This window comes from Pantherophis guttatus, chromosome 2, assembly GCF_059756535.1.
Source record: "Pantherophis guttatus breed Tessera chromosome 2, ASM5975653v1, whole genome shotgun sequence".
In the NCBI taxonomy this organism is placed as follows: domain Eukaryota; kingdom Metazoa; phylum Chordata; class Lepidosauria; order Squamata; family Colubridae; genus Pantherophis; species Pantherophis guttatus.
Genome location: NC_142064.1, coordinates 253,656,719 through 253,680,149, shown reverse-complemented (window position 1 = coordinate 253,680,149; position 23,431 = coordinate 253,656,719). Strand labels below are relative to the sequence as shown.

At 40.9% G+C, this 23,431-nt stretch overlaps 1 protein-coding gene across 2 annotated transcripts; it reads right to left on the bottom strand.

Moving 5' to 3' along the window:
* Positions 1-515: 515 nt before the first annotated feature.
* LOC148115598 (acetylcholinesterase-like) lies at positions 516-12,825 on the bottom strand. Of its 2 annotated transcripts, XM_087888089.1 has the most exons (4): positions 11,300-12,815; positions 9,790-9,944; positions 5,995-6,035; positions 516-1,462 (listed from the first exon to the last, which is right to left on the bottom strand). In XM_087888089.1, the coding sequence occupies exons 1-4, from the start codon at positions 12,802-12,804 to the stop codon at positions 1,439-1,441; spliced, it is 1,725 nt and encodes a 574-aa protein (XP_087744215.1). In that variant the 5' UTR covers positions 12,805-12,815; the 3' UTR covers positions 516-1,438. The 2 variants fall into 2 exon arrangements, with proteins under 2 accessions (XP_087744215.1, XP_087744216.1); XM_087888090.1 differs by lacking the exon at positions 5,995-6,035 and having other exon boundaries at positions 11,300-12,825.
* Between the last annotated feature and the right edge of the window lie 10,606 nt (positions 12,826-23,431).

Genomic DNA, 23,431 nt, shown 5'->3' with positions numbered 1-23,431 from the left:
CCCATCGGCATTCATCCCACCCTCGTCGCCAATTTTACAGACTCACGTTATCTGTGTTCGTCAGTCGATCTGAGGCATATATAGAGGCAGCTGTCACAACAAATGCTTTTATTTAGATCAGTAACAACGCAAAAAACAATTCTGCCTTGATAGCCTTCTTATACCCCGGCTGTAAAGGCGGCCAACCAATCATGAACCAGAATGTTACATACAATTCCTATAGAGGGCTAGTTCCCTGCGCAGGCTCAGTACACAACAGCTACATGTGCCACCTGTCACACATGTGTCATAGGTTCACCATCACGAACCTAGAAGATCAAACCTGCCCATTTATTAGATTTAAGGAGCTCAGCCCTACGAAAAAGATATGTGCGTCATTAGGTTATAGCAAAATTTGGCAGAATTCCTGTTTCCTTTATTTGTTTTTCCATATTGCATCAAGTTCTTAAGTTGTTGTTGTAAGGTCTGGCTATGTGCTTAAGCCAACAATGAGCCAAAAGAACTGAAGCGGAGGCTTGTGAGAAAGAATCAGCATTTAATTTTAATGAAAAGTAGAAAGCTGGGTAAACATATACAAAAAGAGACATGTAAGGAAAGGCCACACCTCAGAGAAGGTATGGCATCCTTTTTATACTGTTAGAAACACCAGTTAAGTCCCCAATTCCGGCCTCCTAATTTAGGTTTGTATCCAATAGCCCTGCAAAGGATAGATGCCTCTTATTTATCCTTGAGTATTCCTTCGTTCTCCCAATTGGCCACTAGGCCCCCTGGCGCTGCAGGGAAGGAAACTGAGCGCCCAACAACCCAGATCAAAGGTGTAAATTAGGGCTGAGGTGTAAGTTATCCCCTGGATGATGTATACAGCTCCAAACCGAGATAAGCACCAGGTTTTGGATGGCAGAAAAAAAACAGGAATAAGACTGATGTGGATTCAAATTGATGGCAGGAACATATGTTTGGCAAACTCCAGATACTTTACAGAGGCCTAATACAGCATATGTTTGTTGCAGGAAGTTGCTTACAGGAAATACAAATACAAGGGCATAATGTAGCATATATGTGTTACAGGAAACAAATGTTTACAGAATAACAAGTTTCTACTAATTATAGTATTCCAGTATATTATATTCTACTATTATTTATCATATCCTTATTACTATTTCCCTTCATTGTGAAAATAAAATGATTTTTATCCTAAGAATTCAAACAGTATTTATTAAGAGGTTCTTTTTTGAGGGAGCTGGATTAATTAAAAGCACTGTCTCAAATCAAGATATAACAAATTACTCCAAGAAATTTATTATTTTAGCAGCAAAAGTGATGTGAGTTTTAGTTGTCTCCTTATTTGTCTCCCAAGGTCCCACCAGTCAGTCCCTGAAAGGACAATGGATGCTTCTGGAAGGTTCTCTGGTGCAGCTTGTCATCATTTGCCCAGGCTTTAAAGATAAGTCTTGATTGATTCCTGAGAGAAATAAACACACAACCGTTATTCTGAAGCCAACAAAATGGTAGCTAGGTTTTCAAATGGTGCCTTTGAGATATGGATGCCATTTTCAAAGAGGTTCAACCTAAGTGGCAGCCCTTCATAGTAGGCCAGTTCTAGGCCAGAGGCAAAGCTGAGATTCCAGGATGCTCTTCTCTGTAGTAAGATAATTTTATTTATTTTTGTTTATTATATGTATCTCACCTTTATTATTTTTACAAATAACCCAAGGTGGAAAACATACCCCACACTCCTTCCTCCTCCTATTTTCCCGACAACAACAACCCTGTGAGGTGAGTTGGGCTGAGAGAGAGTGACTAGTCTAAAATCTGCCTATTTATTATAAGGGGAACACAGAGCACCTTAGATGGGTTCTTGAGATTAAGGCACCAGGCTAAAAGTTACCAGACTGAGAGTTCTATTTGTACCTTTCTGGCTTTCATGGCTTAGGTAGGATTAGAACTCACAGTCTTCTGATGTCTAGCCTGGTGCCTTAATCTTAACCTTAAAGGTCCACCTAAGGTGCTCTGTATTCCCCTTATACTAAACATGGAGGGGTTTGTGGAATCAAAATGCAGGACCCAAAGCACGTAATCAAGGCTTGCTGCAGTATTTACTGTTAAGAGTGTGCACTGGAGAAATTCCCTTGAGAAAATAGTGGAAGAAACTCTTGCAGAGAAAGGGATGCTGTCAGGCTTGTCCCAGCTTGGATGTTCAGGAAAGAAAGCCCCTCGAATCCATTTGTAGCAAAAGGGACACTTTTACGAAAGTCAAGTGGTTACAGCGCAAGAAAAGTTGGATCTAAGTATTCCTATGCAAAGCCTGCCTTTTCCCCTTCTCCCAGGTCCTCCCATTTTGACCAGTTTTAAGACTCCAATAATATTAGGAGTTTTGGTAACAGCTTAAAGGTTTGGTGCTGCTTTGGTGGAGTTTCACATTCCATTCTCATGCTCATGTTGTTGGATCAACCAATCTGTTCCAGATTGACACCTCTGATTTCTGTCATCCTGTCATCCCCTTCCCTATGACCCCATTCTCCCCTCCCTGCTTTTTATCACAGGATGCCAGCGGTGAAGTAGTCTGAAGCAGAGGTGAAATCCAGCAGGTTCTGACAGGTTCTGGAGAACTGGTAGCGGAAACTTTGAGTAGTTCGGAGATCCAGTAGCAGAAATTTTGAGTAATTCGGAGAACTGGCAAATACCACCTCTGGCTGGCCCCAGAGTGGAATGGGAATGGAGATGTTGCGATATGCTTCCCACAGGAGTGCTGAGGGAATGGGGATTTTGCAGTATCCTTTCCCTGCCATGCCCACCACACCAAGCCCACCAAGCCACGCCACACCCACCAAGCCACGCCCACAGAACCAATAGTAAAAAAAAATTGGATTTCACCACTGCTCAGAAGCCATTATGATGGCACACTTGACAAATTCACTCATATTTATACATTTCAAAATGGAGGGGGATTTATATGCATGCATACACATTGGAAATTAATAACCTAACTGATCTCAAGTTACTTCCTGCCCTTCTGTTACCTACTTTACTTTTACTTTTTACTTTTATTTGATTTATATACCGCCCTACTCCTGAAGGACTCAGGGCGGTGAACAGCCAACAATAAAATACATACATACAAAATTTAAAAAGCAGATATAAAATCAAATTAAATACTTTGGCCCAGACAAATTTAAAACCCCAACCAATTTAAAACAATTTAAACTTTGAATATTAAAAGTACTAAAAAATATTAAAAATATTAAAAATGTTTAAAAAGAGGGAGAAAGTTAGGCGAAATAAAAGTGGTGAAATAAAAAGGTCTTTAGAGCGCGGCGGAAGGTGCGCAGATCTGGGATCCTCCGTATCTCCGTTGGGGGAGCTCGTTCCAGATAGTAGGTGCCCCCACAGAGAAGGCTCTCCCCCTGGGGGCCACCAGTTGACATTGTTTGGCCGAGGGCACCTGGAGGAGCCCCTCTCTATGAGAGTGTACCAGCTGGTGGGAGGCTATTGGTGGTAGTAGGCAGTCCCGCAAGTACCCAGGTCCTGAGCCATGGAGCGCTTTAAAGGTGGTAACCAAAACCTTGAAGCGCACCCGGAAGACCACCGGGAGCCAGTGCAGCTTGCGCAGGAGGGGTGTTACATGGGAACGCCATGTCGCTCCCATTACCACCTGCGCGGCTGCACTCTGCGCCAATTGGAGCCTCCAGGTGCTCCTCAAGGGGAGCCCCATGTAGAGAGCATTACAATAGTCCAGGCGGGAGGTGACGAGGGCATGAGTGACTGTGCGCAAGGAATCCCGATCCAGAAAGGGATGCAACTGGTGAATCAGGTGAACCTAATGAAAAATCCTCCCAGTCACGGCCGTCAACTGCTCTTCTAAAGACAGCCGTGAATCCAGGAGGACGCCCAAGTTACGAGCCCTTTCCGTGGGGGCCAATGATTCGCCCCCAATAGCCAGCGATGGCACCAACTGACTATATCTGGACGTTGGAAACCACAGCCACTCGGTCTTGGATGGGTTGAGCCTGAGCCTATTCCTCCCCATCCAGATTCGCACGGCCTCCAGGCACCGGGACATCACTTCAAAGGCATCGTTGGCGTGGTCTGGGATGGAGATGTACAGCTAGGTGTCATCAGCATACTGGTGGTACTTCACCCCGAAACCATGGATGATCTCGCCCAGCGGCTTCACATAAATGTTGAACAGGAGGGGCGAGAGGACCGACCCTTGCACCCCGCATATGAGGGGCCTCGGGGTCGACCTCTGCCCCCCTGTCCACACAGACTGCGACCTGTCAGAGAGAAAGGAGGAGAACCACTGCAACACAGTGCCTCCCACCACTAACTCTTCCAACCGGTGCAGCATGATACCATGGTCGATGGTATCAAGAGCCGCTGAGAGATCTAACAGGACCAGGACAGAGGAGCACCCCCTGTCCTGAGCCCTCCAGAGATCATCTACCAACGTGACCAATGCTGTTTCCTTGCTGTACCTGGGCCTGAAGCCCGACTGGAACGGATCCAGATACGTCGTTTCATCCAGGTGCTGGGGAAACTGTTGCGCAACCACACTCTCAACAACCTTTACCACAAAGCGAAGGTTGGAGACCGGACGATAGTTTACCAACATTGCCGGGTCCAGGGAAGGCTTCTTGAGGAGAGGCCTCACCACCGCCTCTTTCAAGGCGGCGGGAAAGTCACCCTCACCCAACGAAGCATTTATAATCCCCTCGTGTCACTTCCTGGGAAGCCAGCACTAACCAGGAAGGACACGGGTCCAATAAACAAGTGGTCGCGTTCAGTCTGCCCAGAATCCTGTCCACGTCCTCAGGGGTCACAGGATCAAACTCATCCCAGATAACATTCTCAAGACCTGCCCCAGTCCCTCCCCCTGAGACTACCCAGTCGGAGTCCAGATCTTTCCGAATCTGAGTGATTTTGTCATACAGATACTGAAAAAAATCCTCGGCTCTCCCCTCCAAGGGGTCCTCCCACGCTTTCTGGTGGAGCAGGGAGCAGGTCACCCTAAAGAGGGCGGCCAGGCGGTTATCTGATGACGCAATAAGGGCAGCAAAATAACTAAATTTCGCTGCTTTTATCGCCACTAGGTAATTCCTAATATGGGATCTTACTAGTGTCCGGTCAGATTCAGAAAGACTGGCCCTCCAACTACTCTCTAGGCGTCTTTTCCGGCACTTCAACTCCCTCAGCTCCTCGGTGAACCAAGGAGCCAATTGAGATCGGCGCTGAGTCAGAGGCCGCAAAAGCACGACCCGATCCAGAGCTCCAGCGGCCACCCTATCCCAGGCAGCCACTAGGTCTCCAGTCAAGGTGTGTGTCAGAGCCTCAGGAAATGGCCCAAGCTCCATCTGGAACCTGTCAGGTTCCATCAGGCGCCTGGGACGGAACCATCTTACCGGCTCCGGCTCCCTGCGGCGGGGTGCAGCAGTTCGAAGGTCGAGACGAAGGAGAGAGTGATCTGATCATGACAAGGTAGAGAGGATAATGGTCTTCGTTAGAAAAAATATTTGCATCTTGAGATTCAGGGGTGCCTATGGGAATGTTCTGATAATGTTTATCACTGGGCTACAAGGAGAAATTCCTAATGTCTCCGTTTGTCTATTAAATAGTCCCATTCATATGAAAACTGATTTTCCCCACAGGCTGAATTTCACTCTCATACTTTCTCTTTCTCAGCACTGTGTAATCTTTTCTGTAAGTTACTCTTGGTGGCTCATTCCTTCTTTCCTCATGCCCAAGATCTGTATTTGTTGATTTGTTTATGCTGAGATCGAGAGGTTTCTCCAGGTTCCTCTTCCACAAAGGCCATTGGCATCAGCTTGGAGAGCTTCCATTTCGCACAGTGAAGCTGAGCCACAAAAGTGCTACTTAAAAATGGTTTGAAATGCCGATGTGAAATTACTATTTAGGAAGAAGTCTAGTCCCCTTCTGAAATCATCCATCTTGATCCCAATTGCCGGCCGTTACTAAAACCAAGCACTGAATTCCTACCTGATGTCTTCTTCCTAGTCCGTTGGAACCTTCAGACTTGTCTGCAGAACAAAGAAAAATGAAATATCAAGATAAGGTGTACATCTTATCATTAAAGAATCTGAATCTAGAAGTAGGATTCTGAGGATTCCATGATTCATGGCATAATATATATTTATTAAATATATATCAAAACATTATTGTTTGTCACATGGTCAGCCAGATGTTTAGACTGGATGTGACATTTTTTCTCCACCTACTCAGTCCAAGCTGCGATGGGCAGATTTTTTTTTTTGAAAAATATTTTTTTATTTTTTAAAACAAACACACAAAATACATCTTTTAAGAACAAAGTCTTGATCTGGTCATAAATAAGTACAATTGCTTACACTTCTTTTCCAAGCTCTATTCCAAATTTTTTTCTAATACATCTTTTAAAATTAAAAGTCAAAACATAAAATTTTAACACAAATTCTAACGTCTTAATCTAAACCATTCTATTGTATCACCACAAATCTTAATTTCCAAATAGACACAACTCATTTTTATATTCAATTGTAAATCAAAATTCTATCTAGCTCATTACATCTTTCAACATTAAAATCAAAACACAAATTTTTAAGAAATATTCTAACCTCTTAATCTAAGTATTTGCCTTACTATTTATCACCACAAATCTTAATTTCCAAATGTATACAACTCTATTTTTATTTCAATTTATAAATCAAATTTCTATCTGTATTCTTGAATCTCTAGACCCATTTCGGCAAATCTTTAAATCTTAAAACTTATTAATTTACACTTAATTTTCTTGAACTTATCATCTATTACACTTTTTATTTTACACAGATTCATTTCATACTCATTTCGCTTCATTTTAATTGTCTTCCAAAATATTCTTCTTCACCCGGTATCTATTGTTTTATTTAATTTCCAACAATTTTACATTCAAGCTATTTCCGACATATCCTCCTCCATACCTCACTATTATTTGGCTAATTCCCAGCATCTTATTTTAGCTGTTTTCCAGCATATTCTATTCCACACCTACATCTATTGTTTGGCTGATTCACAGCATATTTTATTTTGGCTGATTTCTAGCATATTCTCCTCCACATCTCCAACTCTTGTTTGGCTGGTACCCAGCATATCTTGTTTTGGCTGTTTTCCAGCATATTCTCTTCCTCACCATTTCTATTATTTTGGCTGATTCACAGCTTGTTTTATTGGCTGCTTTTCAGCATATTCTCCTCCATATCTCCACTTGTTGTTTGGTTAATTTTCAGTATATTTATCCATTATTTAACTTTTTCCCAACATACTCTTCCTGGGTGATTTCCAACATTTTTCTTAATATTAATCATTTCCAAAACAGATTAAACTCAGTCTTACTTTGCTACTTAAATCTGTGTATCTTAATTTATCATCCAATTAATACATTAATCATTTATATTTAATCATATTTACCATTCTAAATTTTGTTTACAATTTAAAATGGAAACATATTACATCAAACATATTCTCCACATATTCTTCCATAATGTGACGAAATGGGGTTGAGGGGTACCCCGGACCGTGAACCAGCTCATGAGTAAACACACTGAGACTGAAATGATTCTGACAGAGGCGTCTTGTGTAAAAATATAATTTACTTAAAAACATTTAAAAAGCACTATGTCTTTAAGAAAACACATTAAAAACAAAGTCTTATCTGGGTATGTGAAGCAAGGCTATCTCCCTAGATCCCTCTCCACAATACCAAAACAGTTCACAAAAGAATAAAGCTAGCATGAAGGTAAGCAGCTTCGGCGTCGATACATCATCAAGGCAATCATAATGGGAGCAGCAAGAGCTTCACAGCTGAAAGTCACCTGAAGTAAAAACAGTTCAAACAGCAAACATTGCTTGAAGCTTGTGGGAGGAAGAAGGTCCAGCAACAGCAGTCCCGATGATAGCTTGCGTGCTACAAAACAGCAAAAGGCAAGCATCCGTGGGAGTCTCTCTGTAGCAGCATCTGGAGTCCTTATCTGCATTCTTCTCCCATCTGCGGCGTTGCAACAAGCTTCCTGCAGGAGCTGTGCATTTAGGCCTAGATCAGACTAGGCCCGAGTAGCAAGCAAAAGGTCCTTGCTTATATAGGGAGTTAACCTGCAATTAACTAGGGCGGGGAAGGCTTGCAGGTAATTGCCAACAGCAGATGGCTTGATTAAAACCATACTGTTTGTGAGTAGGCAGATAGCCACAGCAATCCTGGAAACACTCGTGACACATAATCTAATAAATTTCCTTAAGTTTATCTAATATTGATATATACTCTTATTCTTTTACAACAATATCATTTTTATCCACCTTTACATCAATTTTCTAGTTTAATTACCTTGTTTTATTTTCCATCTTTATTACTCTATAAGCACCTCCTGTTTGTATTTAAAATTCATTTAAACATTTAAACATTTAAGCATTCCATTTTCATTTTATATATTTTATTTCTTCATTTCCCTATCTGTCCATAATATTCCACTTCAAATTCAGTATTGCCATATTTGAAAGTCTATATGTCATTTTAATTCTTTTGTAACATCTGTTCCATATAAAATCCATCAGCTTCCCTTCTTTTGTTCCTGCGCCATTTCTTTTGTTCCTACGCCAGTTAGTTTCAGTTTTACTAGTCCCGTTATATTTCTTCTTTCTTTCCACCTATGAAGCCTCCCATAGACAGAATAGGAATCTCCAAGATCAAAAATCCATAGTCATTCAAAGTAATCCAGAATAAATATCAAGTCACAATGTTTCTTTTTCAAGCAGAAGGCAAATCGCTACTATCCACTATTCGCTTAGTCACGGCAATCTCCATTTTGTAACAATTATGTAACCATCCATTTGTCTCTCTTTTTCTAACTTTTAAAGGTATTAAATCCCTATTTGTCACTTTTTCTCTTTTCTTTTTCCAAGGATCAGACCAGTTCCAATTTAAAGAAAAACCCCAATTTTATGGTATGTTTCAGCTTCCTGTAATTACTTTGCTGAGTCTTCATGCCCCACAAATCCAAAGCCACTATTTAAGGCTAGGGGTCTTATTAGTAAAAGTCCATGTTCTAACATTGTTTCTCGCCTGGGTTGGTGTCACTCACCCAGCTTCAAAACACTTCGTTCTTTCTTCTTTCCTCCTGCACAATTCTTCTTTCGGTTTGTCCCAGCTTCGTGGCAGCCGCCATGGCCTCCGCCCCCCGCCGCAGACTCAGAGGATTCCCTCTGATCTCTGAGGAACTTGCCTGTTCCTCTTGGTCTCCCGAGGCACTCCTCTTCTCCCCTCGTCCCTGCAAGACGAGTTTGGTCCAAAGACTCATCGGCGGCGGTTTGTCAGTTGGGATTTTCACAGGACTCAAAGGAGCCCGCTATTTCCTCGACTGCATCGTCGCGACGCCAAACCAGAAGTTTGACTGAGAGGGATTTTGTCAATGACAATGGTGGTCAAGTGGTGAGCCAGATGTTTTGGGGTTCATTATTGTTGTTGTTCTTGTTGTTATCTTTATGTGAGCAACTAAGGCTTACTTAGAGGACATTACTAGAGACCCAACTCTTGGGACATCATGAAATATGCTTGCTCTACAAAATTTATCACTAGCATTACAAAATTGCACAGTGTGAAATCAAATGAGTATGTTTCAGCAAAGACTGGAAATAAAACCAATTTTTAGAGATTGCTCTATGAGTGAGATGGGCAATCTCTATATTTGATATATAAATGATTTTTAAAAACATCTTTTTCATCAACCACTACTCCCTTCCAAAGGCAGAACTAATAGCTGAACTTACGTGTCTCTTCAGCCTTTGAAAAAAGGCTCTTTAAAAAATCACAGTGCTCTATCACCCTTTCCTGGAATGGCTCAGTATTAAGAAGGAAGAAATTCTGCTCTGCGGCATTATAGAGTGGCCACTCATCCTTGCTGGCTGCTGACCCAGTGGGATTCCTAAGGAGGAAGAAAAGGACATTGATGGAAACTAATCAAGGGGAGAAACAACCTAGAAATAAGGAGAAATTTCCTGACAGTGAGAACAATTGATCAGAGGAACAGCTTTGCCTTCAGAAGCTATGAGTGCTTCATTGCTGGAGGTTTTTAAGAAGAGATTGGACAGCCACTTGTCCAGAATGGAATAGAGTCTCCTGCTTGAGTAGGAGGTTGGTCTAGCAGACCTCCAAGGTCCCTTCCAACTCTGATGTAGCTCTTTTCCAAAGAGACTAGTTTTGACTTGACAAACTACAACCAAGGGGAACTCCCAAAGGGGACTTTGAGGGAGGGGTGGAGTTTGGCTTGGTGAAATCTCTTGTGTCTCCTCCTTGCTGATCCAAACCCAGGTCAGCTCCTCATAGACTCCTGGATCTGCCAGTCCCAATCCTCACACCCTGGGCACCCTCCATCCTGTGAGTTTCCCCTTCACTACTTACTCCCTTGCAAACCTTTGCTCATTCTCTTAATGGTAATGCTCTGTTTCTTATCTCCCTTTTGCCTTCTTTATTCCACTTGGAGAAATAATGTACCCTGGAATATGTGTGATACCACTGAACTCATAAAAGAACAATTATCTATAAGTGACATTATTAAGAATCCTTAAAAAATTCAGGGCTGTTTCAAGTACAGGTAATCCTTGATTTACAACTATTCACTTAACATCAATTCAAGGCTACAATGACACTGAAAAAAATGACTTACAACTGGTCCTTGCACTTACAACTATTCCAGCATCCTCACAGTCACGTGATCAAAATTTGGCTGCTTGGCAACTGGCATGTATTTCCAATGGCTGCAATGTCCCAGGGTCACATGATCACCATTTGCAACCTTCCCAGCTGATTTTCAACAAGCAAAGTCAATGGAGGAAGCTGGATTCACATAATCACATATTGTACTTAAAAGTCGTAGTGATTTGCTTAATAACTGTGGTAAGAAAGGTTTTAAAATTGGGTATGATTTACTTAACAACTGTTTTGCTTAGCAACAGAAATTCTAGTTCCAACTGTTGTTGTAAATCATGAACTATTGTATTAACACAACCTGTAAACATACGCAAAGGAATAGCAAGCATTACTTTATGGCTTCATTGCTTTAGATATAAGGTGCATTTGTTGAATGGAAAGGCTTTCTTTGGATTTAAAATACAAATTTTTGAAATAAAATGAACCACTTACTCAGTGTCAAATAATTTAACAGCCGGTTCTCTGCCCTAACGATTTCTTCCAACAACTAGTTCCCCAAGCTGCTCAGAAAATTAACAACTGGTTCTCCCGAAGTGGTGCGAACTGGCTGAATCCCACCACTGCACTTACCCAGTTCTGGCAAACTCTGCCCAGTAATGCATCATCTTACGGCTCAGCCTGGCTTCAGCCTCTGTGTATGTTCGATTGAAAGGCAGCGTAGATTCAAGGGTTCCAAAAACAAAAGGAATCTCAGCACCGTGAGTTGCTCCAATCCATTCAGGCCAAACTGACCATGAAGGGCGATGTGCGAATAAATAGGCATATACAGGACTCCCACTTATTCTGATATTTCCTGCAGCTTCCCTTATTGGGCATGCAAATATCCGATCTGTATAGAAGTGGGACAGAGCAGAGCGGTATTGTGCTGGGCCGTGATTTCCTCCACTGTACTTCAGTGCAATAGTCTGAATAAAATCTTCAGTTGCATTTGGCACCAACATTCTTATCCCTTTCAGAAGCTGCTCCTGGTTGATGAGATTGTGGGTGGTGTTAGGGAAAACAAAGTGGACAAATGAGGCTGCTTCATCAGAGGTTTCACCTATGAGGACAGGTTTGGCCTGAAATTGCCCCTCCTTCATGAGCTTTTCTGGATCACCAAGCACAAACTCCCCATCTGTGGTTGGCCTGAAGGGAAAATCCGCAAGGAAGCCATCTTTGAAGTACAAAGATATTTCATGCCGAATAAGTTCAGAAACATTTTTTGATTGCAGGCAATGCACTATGCTGATATTATTGTCCTCGGAGCAACCTAGCAGATGAACAAATTCCAGTGATTTTTGTTTGGCTTCCTCAGGAGACCTCCAAGCCCAGAAGGCATTGGCTGTTCCACTCTGGATCACAACTTGGGCAAAAAGGTCCTGGCTTTTTGGTGCAAGAAGATGGAAATTCACAGAAGATCCTCCAGCACTCTGGCCAAAAATGGTCACCCGAGAAGGATCTCCCCCAAAAGCAGCTGCATTCTCTTTTACCCACTTCAGGGCCAGCTGTTGGTCCCATAAGCCAAGGTTCCCTGGAGCAGCTGGTGGCAAGTACAGAAAGCCCAGGGCTCCCAAGCGATAATTGATGGTGACCACAATGATGTTCTCAGTGGCAGCCAAAGGTGCCCCATTGAACACGTCCACAGAAGATGTGCCGAATAAATATCCCCCTCCGTGTATCCAGACCAAAACAGGCACTGGTGAAGAAGGTTGTGGGTGTGGCACCCAGATGTTGAGGGAAAGGCAATCTTCTGACAGTGGTGTTTTAGGAGACCATATCTCTGCTTCAGGGACATCCTGGAAAATAAATTGAGGACAGGAATTCCCAAAACTGGTGGCTTCCAATGTTTGCTTCCATGGCTGATATGGAAGAGGTTTCTGGAAACGCAACTTCCCCAGGGGAGGCTCAGCGTAAGGAATGCCTAGATAGGCTGTCACAGATCCAAGGCCAGCCAGGAACTGCTTGCCCTTAATGGGGCCACTGCTGGTTATGACCACTGTGTCTCCTTTAGATGCAGAACTGGAGGCTAATGGAAAGGGAAGGAGGAGGAGGAGGGGGAGGTGGCACAAGAGAGACGGGCATAGCAGACAAGACATTGCAACTGTAGGACGAGTCGGTGGACCTGGAAAAAGTTACAACCAATAAGAGATTATTCCAATACTGTATAAGCACACCTTATAGGTTCTCCTGCTTGAGCAGGAGGCTGGACTAGAAGACCTCCAAGGTCCCTTCCGTCTCCTATTCTATTCTATTCTATTCTATTCTATTCTATTCTACTCTATTCTATTCTATTCTATTCTATTCTATTCCTGAGGGGCTATCAAGAGAAGAGGGGATTGGCCTATTCTCCAAAGCACCTGAGGGAAAATAACGGATGGAAGCTTATTAAAGAGAGATCCAACCTAAAATTAAGGAGAAATTTCCTGTCAGTGAGAACAGTTTAATTAGTGAACAACTTGCCTCCAGAAATTGTGGGAAGAGATTGAACAGCCATTTGTCTGTCATTGTATATAGGATGTTCTGCTTAAGCAAGAAGTGGATTAGAAGACCTCCAAGGTCCCTTCCGTCTCCTATTCTATTCTATTCTATTCTATTCTATTCTATTCTATTCTATTCTATTCTATTCTATTCTATTCTATTCTATTCTATTCTATTCTACTCTATTCTCTGAGGGGCTGCCAAGAGAAGAGGGGATTGGCCTATTCTCCAAAGCCCCTGAGGGCAAATAATGGATGAAGCTTATCAAAGAGAGATCCAACCTAGAATTAAGGAGAAATTTCCTGTCAGTGAGAACAATTTAATTAGTGAACAACTTGCCTCCAGAAATTGTGGGAAGAGATTGAACAGCCATTTGTCTGTCATTGTATACAGGATCTTCTGCTTAAGCAAGAAGTGGATTAGAAGGTCCATTCCAACTCTGATATTCTCTGTAAACTTTAAAAATGTTTTTTATCTTTCCAGAATTTTGTCCCAAATGAGATTTATTGCCATTTTTAAAGGCTCAGTTGTTTATCCTGCCAGCCAACCAGCCTCTCTATTTTAGTCTCTAGCTTCTGGATGTAATTTATAAATTTATTTAATATCCTGCCTTTATTATTTTTATAAACAATTCAAGGGGACGAACATATGTAATACTCCTTCCTTCTTCTATTTTCCCCACAACAATAACTCTATGTGGTGAGTTAGGCTGAGAGAAAGTGAGCAGCTCAAATTTCAATTTCAATTTCAATTTAATTCAATTTATATGCCGCCCCTCTCTGAAGACTCAGACTCTCCCCCAGCTGGTTTTTATGGCTAAGGCAGAACTAGAATTCATTGTTTCTGATTCCTAGTCTGGTGCCTTAACCACTAGACCAAACTCTCTCCCTCCCTCCTTCTCATAATTGCTAGGTATACAGAAAGAACTTAAACTAAGCAAAGGACATGTAGATAATCAAGGAAAGTGTTCTCTGTTAAAAAGAAATGACATTTAATAAATGTAATAACCCACCCCCCCAAGAACAATAGGGACTAGATTCACTTTCATCTTTTTCTTAACTTTCCTTTTTAAAAAAAGCCTTTGTGCCAATATGCAGAATGAAATAAGGAAAAATAAGTAGCTGTTAGATTTTACCTTTCATTCCTTTAATGGCTGGCAAGGGATGGTGTCTTCTTTTAGCACTTTTTGATATTTTTGGTAGTAGCAAGTTTTATAGTCTTCGCAACAGGAAGTGATAGTGCTTTGAGGTTCTTCAAACAGCCAGTCTGATACAATTGTGTAACTGGTTTTACAAAGCCAGCCTCCAAGTTAGTAAATAATTTTTGCCCAAGTGAGATATTATTCCTTAGTTGCAATCATCTGTAGTGAATTGGTGCTTGAAGTTGCCCATAGGATAGTTAGCTGAGAGGTGTTTTTAGCTGGATTCAGACATGGGGGTAGCCATTTCTGTTCTTTACTTCTCAACCTGTTTCTGTAAGCTTAGTTGCAAGTATTTTCCACAACTCTTCCCTGTCATGCATTACTGCCTTGTCGTGGCAAAGGGACTTGCGTAGCTCAATGAAGCTATGAGCTATGCCATGCAGGTCCACCCAAGACAGACAGGTCATAGCAGAGAGTTCTGACAAAACGTGATCCACTGGAGAAGGAAACGGCAACCCACTCCAGTATCTTTGCCATGAAAACCCCATGCACAGTACCAAAAGGAAAAAAGATATGATGCCAGAAGATGAGCCCCTCAGGTCGGAAGGTGTCCAATATGCCACTGGGGAAGAGCAGAGGGCTAATATTAGTAGCGCCAGAAAGAATGAAGCGACTGGGCCAAAGCCAAAAGGACACTCAGCTGTGGATGCATCTGGTGGTGAAAGGAAAGTCAGATGCTGTAAAGATTTTTTCTCCATAGGAACCTGGAATGTAAGATCCATGAATCAAGGCAAGCTGGACGTGGTCAAACAAGAGATGACAAGACTGAACATCGACATCTTAGGAATCAGCGAACTAAAATGGACAGAAATGGGTGAATTTAATTCAGATGACCATCAGGTATATTACTGTGGGCAAGAATCCCTCAGAAGAAATGGAGTAGCCTTCATAATCAATAAAAGAGTAGGAAAAGTAATACCGAGATACAATTCCCAAAATGACAGAATGATCTCAGTTCAAATCCAAGGCAAACCATTCAATATCACAGTAGTCCAAGTCTATGCCCCAACCACTGGTGCTGAAGAGGATGAAATTGACCAGTTCTAGGAAGCTTTACAGTACCTTATAGAATTAACACCAAAAAATATGTCCTTATCATCATGGGGGATTGGAATGTTAAAGTAGGAAGCCAAAAAATAACAGGCAAGTTTGGCCTTGGAGTACAAAATGAAGCAGGGCACAGGCTGATAGAATTTTGTCAAGAGAATACGATGGTCATAGCAAACACTCTTTTCCAATAATCCAAGAGATGACTCTACACATGGACATCACCAGACGGTCAACACAGAAATCAGATTGACTATGTGCTCCGCAGCCAAAGATGGAGAAGCTCTATACAGTCAGTAAAAACAAGACCAGGAGCTGACTGTGGCTCAGATCATGAGCTTCTCGTTGCAAAATGTAAGCTTAAATTAAAGAGAGTAGGGAAAAGCACTAGGCCACTCAGATATGAACTAAATCGTATCCCTGATGAATATACAGTAGAAGTGACAAATAGATTTAAAGAATTAGGTCTGATAGACAAGAGTGCCTGAAGAACTATGGACGGAGGTTCGCAACATTGTACAAGAAGTAGCAACTACAACCATCCCAAAGAAAAAGAAAGACAAGAAAGCAAAATGGCTGTCTGAAGAAGCTTTGCAAATAGCTGAGGAAAGAAGGGAAGCAAAAGGCAAGGCAGAAAGAGAAAGATACACCCATTTTATAATTTAGGTCACTGTTATTGTGCCTTTTGTAAGAGAAGCCCAAAGTGACCTACTTATTGCTCTCTCCTCCTGCCACAACAATCCTGTGAGGTAGTTTGGCCTGAGGGAGAATGAATGGCTTAAAGTTCTCCAAGGAACTTCCATGATTGAGAGGGGACTAGAACCTGGGTTTCCCTGCTCCTCCTTCAACATCTTAAACCCTAGACAATACAATCGTTCTGTTTGACTATCATGTTCATAGAATTTGCCTCATCTGTTTTAAAACCATCTGGGCTGATGGCTTTCAACTTATAACCAATGAATTCTATACAGGAGTTTTACACTCAGCTGAAGAGGTTGTAGAAAAAATGCTTTTAAAGCCTCTCACGATCCCTGCTGAGCTGCGCAATCATCAGAGGCTTTTTAAAAAAACTTTTAAAAGCATTTTTTTGGCCGAAGAGGTTATAGAAAAAATGCTTTTAAAAGTTAAAAAAAAAAAAAAGCCTCTGATGAGGTGGGCAGGGTAAGCGAGCGGCGACCGGGGACCGGTTCAGGGGTGTGGCCAGCCAATGTTATTACTGGTTCTCCGAACTACTACAAATTTTTACTACTGGTTCTTGCAAACTGGTGCGAACCGGGAGCAACCCACCATTGCCAAGGAGTAATATTAAAAAGCACTAAAAGAGGAATTTAGCAAATGCCTTGCTGAAGCGAGCGATCCTGTTGCGAACCAGTAGTAAAGGTAAGTAGAACCCACCCCTGGACCAAATCAAATGCTGGAAAGAAACAGCAGAAGACATTCCTAGAGCTGAAATGAAATAAAAAGATTCTGGAAAAGAAAACCACCCAACATGTAAGATTTACTTCAGCTGTCATTTAAGTTGAATTCACCCTGACCTGCCGTGGTTGTAGAAGGTTTGGAAGATCCACCTTGTCTTCTCTTGGAATGACAACATGGCTAGATAAGGATGTGAAGATATCCTGGAAGGCGTGTGCCACAACATAGACTGCATGGTAGATGTTGTAGCTTTCTGGGGACATTCCTTTCTCCGGCCAACCTGGGAGGAAGCCTGCCGTGTTTCTTCTCACAAGGCCCCTTTTCCATGTCTTCCTCGACAATCTGTAGTTGGAATCGTGGACGTCAAACATTTCTGACCAAACCGATTCAAGGGAATCATCTTGAATCAAAATAAGATCATAGAATTTGGATCTTTGGTTTCCCTGGATGGAGAAGGTTAGTGCTCCATGGAAGGGTTTGATGTCCCAGTATCTAAAAATTGTGCTTAAGGTGAAACTCCACAAAGCCGTGGAGATCCAAACTTTCCCAGAGGGGTTTGGTTGGCTTCTTCAATGTTGGACAATATAAAAGGCAAGAGAAGCATTGTGTCAAGATCCCCATAATAAATGAGCACCTTGCCTCATTAAGGTAAAGGTAAAGGTTCCCCTCACACATATGTGCTAGTCCCGACTCTAAGGGGCATTTCAAAGCTGAAGAGTCAGTGCTGTCTGAAGACATCTCCATGGTCATGTGGCTGGCATGACTAAACACCAAAAATGCACAGAACACTGTTACCTTCCCACCAAAGGTGGTCCCTATTTTTCTACTTGCATTTTTTACCTGCTTTCAAACTGCTAGGTTGGCAGAAGCTGGGAGAAGTAGTGGGAGCTCACCCCGTTACGTGCACTAGGAATTCAAACCGCTGAACTGCTGACCTTTGAACCGACAAGATCAGCATCTTAGCCACTGAACCACTGCGTCCCTATTTTTTTTTTCATTATAAAGTCTTAAATATATATCATTATAATTCAAATGCTGAGTTAATCTAGGCCATATGGAACCACCTTATCACTCCAGCAGAACAAAGCTAAATCAAATGATAACTTAATGTCAGGTACAAGTAACCAGAAACAGGAATTGAGTTCAAAGTACTATATCACAAGATTATTACATGCTACCTATTACAGCTGAATCTGATCTACTAATGGTCGAGGCAAATTGGCATGAGATAAAAGTCAACAGAATTCATGGGGGTCCTAGATTTAGTATTTTCTGGGAGCACAGCACCTCCAAACTGATTATGTATTTGACCCCACCCCACCCCTTTCAGGTTTCACCTGGTTATCTCCTACATCGAGCTGACCAATTTCAGAGAACCAATATTTAAAATCTAGGACGCAGACATCTTTCCAGAAGCTCACAATCCCTCTATGTACAATTTATCCATTCTTGCTAAATTGATATATTCCCGTTTGGATTCTTATTGAGGTGATGGTCCAAGCTCACATTTGGCCCAAGGTTGATAATTGCCTACTAGTTCCCATGAATAAATGGTATACTCCTCGTAGTATGTAGAATATTGGCCTATTGGTGTCTGCAGACTCTTCAACAGTTCCCGTGCTCCACCAGTCTGTTCCTTCCATGTCAGCCCAACAAGGTAGGCCAGGATTATTTTTATCATAACAACTATTGGTAGTCCTTGACTTCTGAGCACTATTGAGCACAAAATTTGTTGCTAAGTGAGACATTTGTTACGTGAGTTTTGCCCCATTTTACAACCTTTCTTGCCACAGTTGTTAAGTGAATCACAGCGGTTGTGAAATATATCTGACAGGAGGAAAAAGCAAGAATTAACTTTAAAATGTTACAAGATGCAAGAACCAGAGGAGGGTTTGGATTACCAAATTGGGAATTATATTATCAGGCGGCAGCGTTAACATGGATGAAAGAATGGATTGTATTGAGAAATACAAGGTCATTTACATTGGAGGGACATGACTTGCAATCGGGTTGGCATGCCTTCTTATGGTATGGGAAAAACAAGATACATGGTTATTTTCAAAGACATTATATAAGAAATGCTTTATTATTCGTATGGGAGAAAATCAGAGAACAATACTATTTGAAGATACCAGTCTGGCTTTCAACTATGGAAGCCCTTATACATCCAAACATTATTAACATGGGAAATATTGTTAGATATAAAGATATTTTGACTGAAAAGGGGGAACAAAAAAGAATTGAAAAAAACGGGATTGATATGGTTTGGTATACACAATTGCAAATACGAAATCTAGATACAAAAAAGATGCTAAATTATATGGTTTCTACATGGAATTAATAGAACTGGATAAGATATTAACAGGAACAGAAGAGAGGGGGATAAAAAATTGTATAGTTATCTATTGCGTATTAAGTTAGAAGAAGAACAAATGAAAGAAACAATGATAGCATGGGCAAAAACTTTGGTTACATTATTTATTTATTTTATTATACTTATATAATAAGTATAACTTATGATAGAGTTAGATAAATGGCAGCAATTATAGGATAGAAATTATAAATGAACAATGTCAACTGCATACAAGAAAAATTTGTATAAGATGTTTTATAGAAGGCATTTGCCACGGGAAAGATTGGCAAAAATGTTTAAAGACAAATTTATTGTATTGGTTCGATTTATATGCCGCCCTTCTGCAGAGACTCAGGGCGGCTTACAATGCGTTAAGCAATAGCCATCATACTTTTGTATATACCTGCTTAGTAGGGCTTTCGGCCCCCCTAAGCGGTGTTCTTTTTTATACAAAAGTCAGCTTATTGCCCCCACAAACCGGGTCCTCATTTTACCTACCTCAAAGGGATGGAAGGCTGAGTCAACCTTGAGCCTGGTGAGATTTGAACTTGCAGTAATTGCAGGCAGCTGGTGCATTTTAGTCTGCTGTGCCACCAAGGCTCTTAACATCTAAATCAGCTAGATGTTGAAAATGCCATCAGATGTCGGGTCATTTTACCATATGTGGTGGACTTGTGTAGAAGCAAAAAAAATATTGGGCAAAAATTCGTATGTGGTTGGAGAAGATGGCACAACAACATATTGATCTCAAACCTGAATTATTCTTGTTGGGGATTTTACCAGAAACTTATAGTAAAGAAAATGTAAATTTGATTATTCATGTAATAACTGCAGCTAGAATTGTATTTGCACAAAATTGGAAAAGGGAAGAAATCCCCACATATGAAAATATGATTAAGAAAATATTAGAATGTGCAGAAATGAATAGATTAACACTTGCAATTAAAGGAAAGGAAGAATCGAACTATTATAGTATATGGGGGTTATTTTATCAATGGTTAGAGAATAAATATGAAAACTAGAAATAAAAGCAGAGGAGTAAAATAGTGAAAATGTATTACAAAGTCAAATAAACTAAGAGAAATGTTACCATAGTAGATATGTATTAGTATTAATTCAAAAATAGATAAATAATGAACATGGTTGATTTTTAATGGTTAAATCAATGTTAATGGTTATTGCACAAAAAAATTATACCCAGACGATACACTGTTTAATGAAAGATGAAATGTTTGTATTAAAAGAAAATAAAAAAATTATTTTAAAAAATATCAGTTGCAAACCATTTTATTCTCTACAAAAGTTTTCATCATTTCTTCTATTTGCAACATATTTCATCATTTCATCATTTCTTCTATTTGCAATTCCCACAAGGTTGTATAAGGAACATGTTACAAACTCTAGCTGACCACATGATGTGACATTTCAACATGTCAACTGTCTTACTAGAGGCAAGAGTACTCTAAACCACTGCTACACAATGTTAGAATATGCTTATCGGTCTTTACCACGAGCAGCTGTAGGACACTCTGATCATTGTATAATTCACCTTGTAGCTGTTTATAGACAAAGGCTTAAAACCACAAAACCAACAATTAAATCAGTGAAATCTTGGACTGAGGAGGCAAAGTTAAAGCTACAGGCTTGACTTGATTGCAGAGATTGGAAAGTTTTTGAAGATACTTCTGCAGACCTGGATGTACTCACAGATGCTGTAACATCATATGTTAGTTTTTGTGAAGACCTTTTGCGTGCCGATCAAAAAACTGTGAATATACTGTTACAACAAGCCTTGGTTCACAGCTAAACTCAAGCAGCTACGTTGTGCCATAGAGGAAGCCTAGGAGGAAAGGGGATAGAATACTGTGCAATCAGGCCAGAAATGTATTAACAAGGGAGATCAGAGCAGCAAAAAGACACTGCTCTGAAAAGCTGAGGAATCAGCTCTCAACAAACGAACCAGCAAATGTGTCAAAAACTCTTATCACTGGTTACTGCAAATCTCCTGGCAGCTGACCAAAATGTGTTTTACTGTAGGTTTGAGAGGAAACCACTGTCAACTATCACCACTGACTGTCTCCATCTTAGATACACAACAACAGACAAGCCTCCTCCCATCCCTTTGGGGCCCCCATCTCTGGTGATCACAGAAAATGAGGTGCAAGGCAGGAGTGGGTTCTACTTACCTTTACTACCAGTTTGTAGCTCGCTTCGCTTGTGCAGAAGCGTTTTCATGATGTTGGGGTTGGTGGGCGGAGCCTCCCGCCGGTTTTACTACCGGTTTTATAGAACCGGTGCAAACCAGGAGCAACCCACCACTGGTGCAAGATCTATTTCACAGACAAAATCCTAGAAAAGTGCCATGCCCAGACGAGATAACTCCTTGCTTGAAAGCTTGTGCTAAACAACTGGTCCCCATCTTCACCCATATATTTAATAAATCACTAGAGATATGTCATGTTCTTTCTTGCTTCAAACACTCTACTATTATCCCAGTGCCAAAACAACAACTACTGAAGGACAAATGAGTCCTCTACTTTTGGTACAATATTTCATTTGCTACATGTGGTAAATCAGAACACTCAATTTTCTTTTCAGCAAGATTTAGGGGACATTGGCGTGTTATTAATATGTGTGGCTGAATGTGCCCTTTTAATCGGATAACTGGGGTAGGGTTAAGATGGCTTGCAGGAACTGCTCTGCTGTTTTGTTTTGTTTTTAAAAACTTTGAAGACCAGCAGGTGAAGCTAAAAGCAAAAGAGTGAACCAGACAGTTGGTTATATGCTGTAAGTTAAGGAAAGATTTCCCAGAACATATAAATTAAGCTCAGGAGTTTATAATCAGCATGAAAACAATTTCTATAATTTTCTTTAACACACAAAACTCCTCATGGTCTTCTTTTCCCCAAAACCTATTCTTGATTCCATTTTTCGTAGCCTAATTTAGAGTACCGTTTCCAATTCTTGGCAATTTTATTGATAGTTCAGCAATATGGAGTGTCAATCTTAGAATTCCACAGCTAATGGCCACTGATGTAAATTTCTGAGAAATTGACAAGATTAGAAACATTGATTTAGAGCAGTGGTTCCCAAACTTTTTCAGTCCACCGCCCCCTTGGTGCTACAAACTCATCATCAGTGCCCCCCACTCCCACCCCTATAAATAGCATTGTTCAGAATAGCGGTTTGCACAACCCACTAAGGAAGATAGTAACAGTAAAATTCAAAACTGTAACAATTAATTGCACATTTATTCAAAATCCAATTTAAAAATCTTTTGTTAATTCAACAAAATTGTTGAACATGATCCAGTGATACCAGGTTTTCAAAGTCTGATAGTCATTTATCAAGAACATTAGTAACTACTAACTTAGTAAACTCAGTTAAATTTAGTAACTACTTCACTGTTCAGTAAATTCTTAATGTGATGGATGGGCTTGATAAAATGATACCAGTTTCCCAATGTCTGGTTTTAAGTCATTTAGCAGGCATCTTAAATCACCACATTCAGTAATCTGGAGTCGATTTCTTTGCCTGGAGAGAAGTTGGATGACCACACTGAAACCACGTTCCAGCAAATATGATGTTGCAAATGCAACAAGGAGCTTCTTAACCACTGTCCATAGTGCAGGATAGCGATCAGAAATTTCCTTCTGTAACCAAAACTCTTGGTATGATTTCTTAAACTTTGGCTTCAGCTCAATGTCATTTTGCAGCTCTATTAGTTGTTCCTCCACTACCCCATCTTCCTCAGTATCTGAAAATGGATTTATCACCCAATCTGGAATTTCCATCAAAAGAAGATCCTGTTATCGCTCAGACATATCTTTATGCAGCATGTCCAAATGGTCACAAAAACCTTGCAGATCATCTTATATCCTACCTTTCTCTTCTAGCTCGGACAAGCTCGGAAATTGGTATAACTCGTGACAGCCTGCATTGCGCTTGAATAGAGTTAACTTTGAAATAAACGTAGAGATGACAAATTTGGCCTTAATAAGATTGACCTCATTTCCTTGCAACTGCAAATTCCCTTCATTGAACTTTGCAAACAGTTCTGATAAATAAGCAATGTCATGCCTGATTTCTTTGAGTTCATCACTAAGGTAATGACTGATGGCCACCTAATGTCTTCACCTCTGCAGGTTCTCAAAGATTTCTGAGACCAGTGTTGAATACTTAAATTTCAATAGTCATCAATCCCAGTCTTAAAATGAGTTTAGAATCA